Source organism: Aulonocara stuartgranti, assembly GCF_965226115.1.
Source record: "Aulonocara stuartgranti genome assembly, chromosome: 12".
Lineage (NCBI taxonomy): Eukaryota > Metazoa > Chordata > Actinopteri > Cichliformes > Cichlidae > Aulonocara > Aulonocara stuartgranti.
This window is the reverse complement of record NC_138948.1, coordinates 12,567,572-12,580,148: the sequence shown is the minus strand read 5'-3', so window position 1 is coordinate 12,580,148 and position 12,577 is coordinate 12,567,572. Positions and strand designations below refer to the sequence as shown.

Sequence of the window (12,577 nt, the reverse complement as noted above, 5' to 3'; positions counted from 1 at the left end):
AAAAAAAAGAGTGGACCAAATTACTCCACGATGATGTAAGACACCGATAAAGCTATACAGAAAGTGATTACCTGTTTAAGCTAAAGGTGGGATGTTCTTAGTTTTCCATAGGACTGCATAGTGTACTGTGAACCTTTTTTTTTCTTTTTTTTAAACTTTTGGCCGTTTTCTCATTTCCCATTGGGTCACCACAGTGGATGGCTGCACATGTTTGATCTGGCACTAACTTTTCCCCTTCCTGATGTAATGCTCCCATTTATCCAGGCTTGGGATTAGCACTGGGAGTACACTAGCTTGTGATGTGAAATGCCCAAGTAAGCACTATGAGCCTCCAAATGTTAATGATTTTTTTAAATTATTATTGAGTCAGCCTGCTAACAAATAATTAATAAAAACATGTCTTTTTCAGGTAAGCTATGGACTTAACCATATGTTGAGGTCATGGAAGAAAGCATTAAAAGACAGATGTGTTTAAAAACAGAAAACAAAAGACTCAAACTCAAGTTGCAATAATAAAAAACCAAAAAAAAAACTACTGATGCCACTAATGCAATCCACAATTATGGACTGCAAACTGCTGTTGTTCTTCCAGAAATCCCACAAACACCCACAAACAAACAAAGAATCTGCCATTTTTCTCACAGTGAACCTGCTCCTACACAGTCTTATTCTAGGAGAAACATTTCTGCACTGAAAAAAAGAACAAGAGATTGAAATGATGGGTGTGAAAAATGCAGGAGAACAACAGTGGGGGGCTCCTTTTCTGAAATTGAACAGAAGAAGAAAGAAATCAACCCGTTTTAAGACGTGGCTGATGGTGTAAAGGATTTAAATGAATTCTTTAATCTCATTTATTCACACATTATGGCCACACAGATATTAAAACTAACTCTAAGGTTTGCTTCAACATTACTCACATTTAAATGAGTCATAATCAACTCTTATCATTGTTAAAAGCATTTAGTGGACGGGCTGCTGCACCTATAAAAGATTAAAGACTATAATAACACACTTTTTAATATCTCTGTGACAGTCACTTCTCCTGTTTTCTGAAGAGGGGAAAAAGGTTGCATCCATCAGCTTGAGAAGAGATGACCAGTATGACCAGTATGACCACTTAGAAACAAAAACCAGTCATTTCAGCAAACCTGACAGAAAAAAGTACAAACATTTGAAATCACAATACCAAAATGTTCTTGTTATATTACAACAATTTATTAGAAAAGACTGAAGAATACATCAGTGACGCGAACTCAGCATGCAACAAGACCACCTATATTTCCACAATAATAGAAATGTACTGATTGGAAATGCTATGACAACGTGTTGAATTCTTCACAAGCTACAAGGCCAATTTGAGAGCTCTTGCTTTCACACAGACTGACAGACAGATCATTGACTCATCTGATAGAAACTCGACTCCAGCTGGATCACAGATGCCACATCTCTCTGGCAGTCGGTGTTTCTCACCACTAAATCTGTCTCTTCCTGTTCTGCTGTGTCTATGAATGAAACTCCAACAAGAGCATCTAACACCTGTGTTGCCATGGTTACACCACGCACCCTGTGGATGAGAGGTGTGGCAGACATGTTGCTGCATTTTATTAGCCAGTTTATTAGATCCCAAGTGATGAATTAAATGTCCATTATCATCACAGCTAGCCTGAGACTGGCACATATGTTTTCCCATGTACAGCATTATGAAAACCATTTTTAAAGGAATATAATGAATTAAAAAGATGCTTGAGGTATTTCGGGTGTTCGTTACAGAAAAGTATGACTCTGACTATGTTACTTGCAATATTCTCACTATTGTCATATAACTAAATTGCTGGCAGTGCAGTCTGTATTGCAAGACTGGTTGCTCAGAGACACATGGTGCTGTACCGATAACGTCCTTCCAATTACTTTGGTCACCAGGAAGTTACTGCGGTCAGTTGTAGTTTGCATGGAAGACACAAATTTGTCTGCAAACGATTCACCAAGCAATAGTGAATCTGTGAGAAGTGGGAAGTAGAAGTTGAAGAAGTCCATAAGTTGCAAGAGAAAAAAACCTTGAAGGGGAGACTGACCTAACTTAATTCAGGTATTTTTTATAGGCAGAATGCCACAACTTTTTGATCACAACTATGTTAAAACAAAAACTGGCAGAACATCAATATCCTAACTTTCCCCCCAAAATCCACTAACAGATAGGCTCTAAAATAAAGGTTGTATCTGCATGCATGATTAAAACTCAGAGGAAATGACACCAGATGTATAATGCATAGGGCAGAGCAGTTTACACACTCACTCTGTCCACAGATGAACACAGCAACACTCCACCAGCTGGGTGTCCTGCTGGTCTGATTGAATCCTCCTTTCTAGCCAAACACACTGATCCTGGAAATAGACTCCATTTATTTTCACCTCACACCTTTCAAGTAAACATGTTGAGCTAGATTCAAGTGTTTTTCTGACACTCGTGGATCTGTCTTTAGTTAAGATTTCTTTCAAAAAAATAAAAAAATAAAATCATCCCATATTTTAAAAGAAGCAGTGAAGCATTATCAGCATGTGTAGTTTTCCAGGAAGAAAATGAAAGCCCAAGTGTATTTTGCATGACTATTACAATCCTCTATTATACAACTTTAAAAAAAAAAAAAAAAAAAAGTTGCTAAAAGGGAAAAAGTCCATATATTTTATTCGATTTCTTCTTAACAAAGCTGGGGGGGGGGGGGGGGGGGGGTGAGACTGTCCTGTCTGTGGGGAGAATTTTGCTGCCATTTTTTTTGTTCCCTTGTAGCAATACTTCTCAAAATTGGAGTATTAGTAATCCCAGCAGTAATCCTACAAATGCATGTGGTAGTTGGTTTTTTTTAATGTTATTTTAAAAAATTATCAGAATGTCTGAATACTTCCTGACAAACACAAATCAAGAACATTGATATGTCATTGAATTCTAGCAGCAGTACCAGTGAAAGCAGGGAAAGAAATGACTCACATATTTGTTTGAGCCTTCCTTTCCTACGACTGATCAAAAAACAGATAGGAACAGACTGCACCCACAAAACAGTTGGATCCATGGAGCTGCCTCCCTGCCACTGAAAATGACAAACATCTAAATTTTAAATGCAACTTATTAGGAGGATTCACTTTGCAACAACATGATTATCTTTCTGTCACTGCATGATGATTGGCTGCCCCTTGAAAACAGAGGATTTGAATAGTGGGTGAATGAGGCTTTTCACAGCCAGAAGTGTGTGTCTGACATAATCATATAATGATGATAACTCCTCGCTGACATATTCTTACCCGGAGAAATTCTTGGGTTACTTTTTCAGTATGCTTTGGGTCATTATCATTTGCACTGGGAAGCTCTGCCCCAACAATTTTGTAGCATTGGACTGAATCTGAGCAGAAAGTACAGTCCTGTGCATTTTAGAATTCATCCTGCTACTTCTTATCAGCAGTCACATCATATATAAACACTAGTGACACAGGCCTACTGTCAGCCACACATGCCCATGCCATAACATTAACTCCATCATGCCTGACAGATGATGTGATACGGTTTTGGATCATGATGCGTTTCTGTTTTTTATGCTTTTCTCATAATTCAGAAATACGTTTATTGTAGTTTGATTTGATCAAAGATTTCATGTTTTCTAGTCTATTCTGGTCTTCTTGTTTTTGAGGTGAACCAGTGGTTTGTACCTTTCTGCCAAGTATTTACATTACCTGAATGCACTCCCTTTTCATTATAATGCACCAGACAGAAGTTTTGGCAAATCTTAACGTTTTTGCATCGCTCTAATAAGTTTATATTGGTGTTTCACCCAAAGGATTGCCTTCCTCACTTGAATAAACATCAACTCATCAATTATTGAGGAGTCCACTGAAAAGCTGCAAAATTTATGTTCAACACTTGGAATCCAATAAATATCTTTTTTTTTCATGGAATAATGAAGGAATAAACTTCAGGTGTCCATCAAAATGCTTGTCAATCAATCATTAAATTGCTTTTGAGCCCCTGAAAAAGGTGGACTGTGTATAAAAATGGCTGAAATTCAGTTTGCGACTGAAACAGTTGATGCAACTTTTTTTCTTTTTTTTTTAAATCTCCTTGGATTAAACCTAAAGACCTACACTTCAATCATTCCTTGTTTGTCTGATTTAAAATCCACTGTGATGGTGTACAGGGGCAAAACTACAAGGACAAATGTATCATCGTTGAAGAACTAACTGCATATGTGGACTTCAGAAGACGCAGCCACTCTGTGTAAGCCAATGGGATCCCCGCAAGGAAAAAAATATATAACAACACATGTTTTTAATCAATTTTTTTTTTTTTTTTTAAAAACCCTGATATAAGTATCTTAACGCTTAATATTTTGTAAATTATTTCAGGTTATTCTCAGTGTTCGCCTTACTATCCTGCTACATGGATTTCTGCAGAATTTAATCCTGTGTGATTTAAACCTTCCAGGTTTATAGAAAACAAAAGGCCTAACCAGCTCTGTATACCGCCTACAAGATGGCACAGACTCTCTGACACTGCAGCACTATTAAAAACTCATAGGAACAGATGAGTCGATGCAGGATACAGCATCTTTCCACAGGATCAACATGTGTACACCCACAAAGGTGCTGATGTTGCACAGCAAAACACTCTGTGCCGTTTGTGAGGATGATATCCACATTTCTGGACCCAAAAAAGAAAAATGCAGAAAAGCTGCGCTTTCAGAAGGGAGGGGAGCGTAAGAAAGACTTGTGTAAAGCACGGTATAATCACTGCTAGGAGTCCATGGTCGATTAAAGGTCTTTTCAAAATACAGTTTTACATTCAGCTTCCTCTTGCTGTTTCCATAACAACCATGAAGGGATGGATGAATGTGCTCTATAACCTTCAGGACTAAAAACCAACAAGAAAACACACACAGCAGCTGCATACACGAATACACACACATGCATCTGCCAGCCACTTGGAAACAAATGCGCGCGCACCCACACGCAGACAGACACACACTCCAGGCAGCTAAAGTCGCTCTACCAAAGTCTGCAAAAGAACAAAAACACACACAGATTTAGTGGAGTGGGCAGAAAAATTCAAACAAGACTCTTGTGAGGCAGCACACAGCTTTAAAGCAGTATCCCGATTATTCTCCTTCTCCTCATTGATAATCAATCACCCCGATCAGTTCAGACAGGATATCCCATTAGACACCTATGCACCATCTCATTATCCCCAACCCACAAGTCTGCTTATGTCACTCAAGTAAAACTTTCAAGCTCTGCTCTTGCCTGGCTCGCTTTCACACTCATAAATGCATAATATCTCTCACACACACAAAAGATGAAGCAATTCCCAGTGCTGCACCTATTATGCTTGACACAGGAGTGGGAATTGATTGAGTATTTATTATAAGACAGATTCTCCTCAGCAACTTCAACTCTCTGACAGAGAGGCCGAGTAGTCCAATTAGAAACTGATAGGACGACAGAGGTTACATAGGAGGTGAGGAGAGGATGGATTATACAATGTGGGTGCGCTTTCACTGTGGACCTTAATTAGCTCTTAGTTGTATTGTTTGAATCAGGGAGAGTATATTAACCTCCAACCCTGATCAAATACCTCACTAAACACCAGAGGCACACACGGTCAAACACATGCACAGCTCTGTACTAATTTATTATATATAGACCTTCACTGGCTCTTCTAAAGCTGACGTTAACTGACCTTTGTTTAAAAGTCTTATATCCGTAAACAAGCATCATATGTAACCCAAAACTCGGGCTTTCCCATTTCAGCCCTAAAAATATTTGTTGTGCCTTTCAAATGGGCCCATTATACTTTTCCTTATTTTTTTGTCATATACATTACAATGTGTTATAGAGGTAGATGCTAATATTAAACATACTATGAGCTTGACTGATACACCGACACACCCAATATATCAACAGATAAGCCGTTTGTCAAGATTTTGGCGGGTTTTTAACAACCGATAAATTCTACATTTCAAAAAGTAAAGAAGAGATGGCAGAAACACCCTTCAAGCATGTTATGAGTGCTGCTGTTACAAAGTTTGTCCACCAGAGGGCACTTCACAGTTGGCAACAATGTCACAAATGTCACAAAGGCCCAGTATATGAGACATAACGATTATTTCTAACTCTAAAAAAATTGGCTTTTATTGGTTTTGTTCATTTGTTGTTGTTTTTTTTTAAGTAAAATGCAAGCCAGGATATAGTTTTAAAAAATTAACTGTAATGATTAAAAAATCTGTAGCATGATTACTGCTGTAAAAGTGCAGAGACCATGTTATGCATGCAAGTTCGTTCATAGAGCTGCTCACATGGAAAAAAAGTTGAATTGTTACAAAGTCTAGGTTGATCACAGAATATTGCCACAGAACATAAAATATACTGGAGGTGTCCTTTGGTACCCCTCGGCCTCCTACTTAATACATGTATTGTATCACTTTGTTCTTGAGTCATCAGATTCGCAAGATTTTCAGAAAATTTGACCTCACTTGACCCTGAGGCTGAGGTTGTTAAGATTCGAACACGCCCAAGATTTGTAGTTGATACAATTGTGACAACAATTTGAAAGCCCTTTGTCGCTTTGTTCTAGAGTTATTGCATTCACAAACTTTGGTGTCCATGTTGTGCACTTGCCATCAGCCTTTTACAGTTGAGGGCTAATAAAATTTATGGTGCACAAGGTATCTAAAAAACAAAAATAAAACTGGTGTTCTTGAAAGCCATGCAAAGGGTCATCAGAGGGCATTAATCAAACGGCCATCTTTTTTGTTTTTAGTTCATGGAATGGCAACCTGTACATAAACCACCAGGTGTATCAGTTCAGGTCCTTTTGTCCATTCACCAAATCCGTCGCTGTGATAACTGTAAACCCAGGAAATGATAACTAAACTGTCCGCTTACTGATGTAATGACCAGTCAAAATCACCTTGTTAGGCTAATGTGAAACCTAAAACCCCCAGACTGTTTCTCCCAAGGATATAATTAAGAGTGCACATCCACACACACACATGCACACTTGCTGTCTCTGGCACCCGCTGGGTTAATACTTAAGAACATGCTTAAAGCCGCAAAAAAGACAATTAGACACATCTGCAAGCCATTAGGTCTAATCACATAGCGCAGCACAGGCAGAATAACGCAGACTGCGATTTGGCCTCTATTTCATTTAAACATGTAGTCAGGACTAAATATTAGACGCAGAGCTCACTGCTACTTTCCTCATAATAAGAATAATCACAGCACAAAAAAAAGGTCTCCAACAAAACCTTATTGCCGAGAGTTTCTACTATACACCACTGATGGAACAATAGACCCGGCATTGTCATACAACTGTAGTTCATCTGTTCCCCCCTTACACACTTCCTCCTGTGCAGTGAGGAACAAAAAAAAAAAGGATTAGAAGGGATAAGTGTGATTGTCTGGCCTATGAATAAACTTGACTGTTTCACAGACAATGAAGGTGACACACAGTAGCTCACACGCTTTTAGGGTAACAGTTCGATTTATTTTTTTTTTTTTTTTGTCAAGTCGTCTCCACAGTAACCTCTACCTGTTTGGTTTAATTGTACTAACAAAGCGTTCAGAAGTGAAACTGTGCTCAGTGAGAGCTTTCAGGATCATTGTCCTAATCTCACTGTCAACAGAGGCAAAGCAAGAGCAACCCAAAAAAACACCGCCCTGTAATAGTCTTGTGTGATTTTATATAGCAGACTTGGTATTACACATGTATATTTACTAACCCGCTTTAATGTGCCAGTCTATACGGTTTTTCCATCTTTAACACGCTTACGAGGAAAACAAACGTCGATCCACTGATGTCACTGAGATGCTGCTTAAAAAACAAAAAAAATCAAGCTGTGTTCATTTTCCTTCAAAGCTGAATCAAATGATTGCTTTTATACTTATATTATACTCTTGCACCTTTGACTTGTCTGTAACGTCAGACTCCCAAAATGTGGAAAAAACTAAGACTTTCAGCTCCCTTTACTTAGTACCAAGTTGTCAGATTGCAGGCGCCTTTAAATTGGCTCACCTTTGGATCCCAACTACACACCTGCAAAGTGACTGTGATGCTACATGGTTGACAAAATATGTCCACAGACAAGTTTTTGCTTGTACTCGTACCTGGTGTAAATGCCATCCAGGATGCCCACACAGGCCGCTGAGGCTGGGACGTATGAGCCCATCTGAGCCATTACACAGATAAGAGCTACCTGGCGAATGTAGGAGCTCTTACCCCCCATATTAGGCCCAGTGATTATCATTGTTCTCCTGCCATCACCCTAAAAGGAGGGAGAGAGAAGAGGATAATAGCTGTGACATAGACAGAAGGCAAACGAGAAGAGAGACAGAAAAAGATATTTGCATGCTGTCCTGCACAGCTGAAGCTGTGGGTGGACTGAAAGCTTGGCTTCTCTTCCTATTGGCTTGTGCTTCTGTTACAAGATTAACCTACACCCACTCCAGCGCTGAGCTAGGAAGCATGTGTGTGTATGCATGTATCTGTGTGGTTTCGTGTAAGTCTATGTGCGTATTGTGGAGCAGGGAAATTATTTTACTGCTATTGTTAAATAATTGTCATCATTACCATTGCATTAATAATATAATCTGGAGTTTATATTGTGTTTAGAGGTTTAAACAGTGTGTCTTTCAGAAAGGCTAAAAGTAACAGGACAGGAAACAGGCTTGGAGAGTTTTGCAGAAGTGGAAGTTATTTTGAGCAGCAGGCTAAGACGAGGCTTTAACAATGTAACAGATAGCTTTAAGAAGGCCTTAAGCAGTTATGACTATTTTATACACAATGCATATCTGTGCTTATTAAAGAGTTGGAGCTCGGTCAATTAATTGGGGGTCGGAAGCTTTGTTCGGCGCGATGTTCGGACAATCTATTGTGCAAGTGACTTGGAGCCATAGAAGGAATTGCAATACATGCTTACAAAACACTTATATATCAGATCATTTTATATTAAGGTTTTAGTAGAGGTTCTTGGTTAAAACATTTATTTAGTAGAAGACATACACATAGTCTCAGTGAGCTTCTGGTCTAGTGAAAGGTCAGAAGTGCAACAGGTGAATTGAGAAAGAGCATTTGAGGACGAGACACAGCAGGTTGGAGGTGAAGAGGTGACACAAAGAGCATGTGAGGTCAACACATACACACACATTAGTTAGATTTATTTAGAGGAGAGATTAGTTATGTCTCGACAAGAAAGAGGAACAATTCACTTTAAGATAAGAACGGAAAGTACCAGCCATGAAAATAGAAGATGATCTTCTGGGTGAAAAGTCATTGTAGTGTTGATCTGATCTATGTATAAAATGTATCTGTGACGCATGAAGGGGCGTCAGTAAATCAAACCCTGATGCTATAAAATATCTGTTCATGTTTTGATTAAGTCGAGGACTACTGGCTGTCTGCGTACAGAGTGTCTTCCCACACGTGTGTTCATTAAAATCATTGTTGGACCAAGAGCTTCTGGACCAAGGGTGGTTTGTACTCTCCCTCCTCAATTTTGAACCTTAACAGTATTCATGTGTAAGACAAAGTCTGTGTGCCTTTGCAGTTTTGTTTCAGCACGCTCTCAGTGCGTTAGCGAGCAGGCAAATGTCTGTGTATGTTTTGGCTTGGCTTTTTTTTTTCTTCAAAGTTCTCTGAATGAGCCTGTGTGTGTGTGTGTGTGTGTGTGTGTGTGTGTGTGTGTGTGTGTGTGTGTGTGTGTGTGTGTGTGTGTGTGTGTGTGTGTTTACCTGTAGTTCAGTGTGGTTGGGCACATACTGGTTGTGCTCTCCCATCAGTAAATCTATAGCAGGATGCCTGCCATCCCTGATCGTAATCTGGTGCTTATTGTCACACACCTCTGGCCTAAAAACAGAACAGTCAGTTAGGCGTGTGAACACACACCCACACAGAGTGTGAAGACAAATATGTACAGAGTAAATGTTAAGCTGTACTGACAAAGATTTCTTTAAGGCAAATTGGTATAATTAAAAATAAAATTAAAAAAGTAGAATATTGTTACTGTGTAAATATATTCTACTATCTAGGATTGCAGTGGAAATCAATACAACACTTAATTATGTTGACTGTAATATTTATAGGGATGGGTACCGGTGTCCGGTGCCATGATGGCACCGGTTCTGACATAAACGGTAGTAACCAGACCGAAAAGCAGCGCACATTTCGGTGCTTTATTTTCCTGAGCTGTGATACACTTTAGATTCTAGCCAATCATTTTACGTTTCCGAGGATAGTAGGTGGGGCCAGGTACGTACGTTCTTTTAGAGCAGAGCTACAGATTAAAAATGCCCAAGGCGAAGCGGTCAAAAGTCTGGCTGTACTTCACAGCAAAAGATGCAAACTCAGCAGCCTGCAACAAGTGCTTTAAGGTGATACTGTGATACTGTCAAAGGAGGTAACACCTCAAATCTGATGAAACACCTGGCGACGCATAGCGTTTTTTTAAAAGCCCAGAAATGCGCCGTATTTGATAGCTTGCTGCGAGACCTCACACCGAGCACATCTACTGCGGGTGTTGTGCCTGTTATCGGACCCGGAGTTAGCAACATCCCCCAAAAACACGAAGAGGAGAGTCCTGGCCCCTAGCCCTGCCAGTGTAGCAGAAATGATGAGGATGATGATGGCAGCAGCAGCCATTCTTCTCTGTGTGAGTAGCTTAATGTTGTTCGTGTGTAATTTACGTTGAGTAGGCTAACCACGTTATTACATTAATGCACGTAAGGTGAACTAGCAAACATCATCATAGCTACATGCGGCTGTCTTCTTGTTTGATGGCAGATACTCCCTTCACCCTGGCCAAAAAGGCTAAAATGACCAAAGAAAAAGTGGAAAACAGTTGAACATGAGAAGTTTTTGGACAAAGTTTGTGTTTTTTTCCATTGTTTAAGCACTGCTTCCAGCCAAGAGTGATACCATATATGCCCCATAGCTGCAGAAAAGGCTAACATTGTTATCTTTTTACAAAAAAAACAGCTGAGAGGTTTTTGGACCAATTTTGTGTTCTCCATTCTTTAAGCACCGGTTTGAGCACCGTTTAAGCACCGGCACCGTTTCAAAAGTACCGATTTGGCACCGGTATCGGATAAAACCTAAACGATACCCATCGCTAATTATTTATTTTAAAAACTATAAATAAAACAAAAATGATCATCATTTGGGAAAACTTGGGAAGATCTGCTTTACCAAGAGTAAAACTGCTTCTTTTTGTCATTTATTCAATAGAAAATATCCACATATCACGGATATGTGGATATTCTTATGTTGAAAGACTGAGTACATTTTGAGCTCAAAAACTAGAATTTTTCCTTCAGCACAAATAACATCTTGCTGGCTATTTGCATAATTGTCCACCACTCATTGACCTCAGCTGGAAGATGTTTGCATTTTCTTGCATCGACAAATCCTCCCAAAACACTTCAATGTGGATCAAGCCATTTTTTCCCTCCTAGAGGTAGATTAGTGTTCTTAGGGTTATTACAACGCTGATATGTTCACTTCCTGTTCAACTTCAGCTCTTGGACAGATGGCCTCTCATTATCTCAAAGCACTTGGAAATTATGCATAATTCATAGCTGAATCAATGACTGCAAGCTGCAGAGTCTGAGACAGTGAAGCAAAACCAAAACATAACATTCAACCCACAGTGCATCATAGCTGGTATGGGACCATTTTCCTGAAACGTTATGTGGTCTGTGCCAAACATATCTCATGTTACAACGACCCTTTATCATTCTTGTTCTCTTCATCTTCCATTCATTAGTTCAGAGCACTTTATTCCAAAAGTCCTGTTGCTTTGCTTATATGTTGATAGTTCAATTGCAGTTTTTCTCAAATGTTATTTCTGGACAGCAAATACTTTTTCCTGGCAGATCTCCCGTGCACATTGCATTTGTCCAGCTTGTGCAGTCCCTCTCTTACACATGCACTGACACCAACCAGCTGCAAGAGTTAATTTCCGCTGATTACGTTTTGGGGTTCTTTTTGTATCAAACAGTCTGCTTTTTGGCTCAATTTGCTGGGGCAGCCAGTTCCACAGAAAATCGCTTGCCAGACTCATTGACAGCCACATTCTTTACTCTAAATAACCTTAAAGACCTCTTTAGGTCTTGGCATGTTCACTCAACAAACGTTAATAGCACAATAAGACACAGGGTGCTTTCAGCAGTGCTCTGCTCCATCTAGAAATCCAAGCATTTCAAAGAGAAGACATAGTATAAGACTCTACAACAGCAATGTGAAGTGCATCCTTCTATACGGTCTGAATCTGGCGCATTACCAAGAATGACATCCTAGCAATCACGTTGTTCCCTCCAAACAAATGCTCACACATGGAAAAGTAGAGGAGAACTGCCTGTCTCAACATCACCCATAGAATAAAAACAAAGAATTGCTATTACAGGTCCTGAAAGGATAACACAGATTGCCCTCAGATGGGCGCCATAATCTGACGGAAGAGGAAGATGTTCAGACCAAATGAAATATTGATGAGGACTATGCTAGCAGTGCTACAAAAGATGGGTCTCTGATGGGTACAGG

General features: G+C 39.5%; 1 protein-coding gene across 3 annotated transcripts in view; it reads right to left on the bottom strand.

Moving 5' to 3' along the window:
• The window catches only part of msh3 (mutS homolog 3 (E. coli)), a 55,189-nt gene that overhangs the window by 16,772 nt on the left and 25,840 nt on the right, over positions 1–12,577 (bottom strand). For all 3 annotated transcript variants that reach the window (XM_082553436.1, XM_082553437.1, XM_082553438.1), the window contains exons 19-20: positions 9,772–9,886; positions 8,149–8,306 (exon numbers count right to left, since the gene is read on the bottom strand). In XM_082553436.1, coding sequence (XP_082409562.1) covers positions 8,149–8,306; positions 9,772–9,886 — 273 coding nt within the window. The remainder of the gene's footprint in view (positions 1–8,148; positions 8,307–9,771; positions 9,887–12,577) is intronic.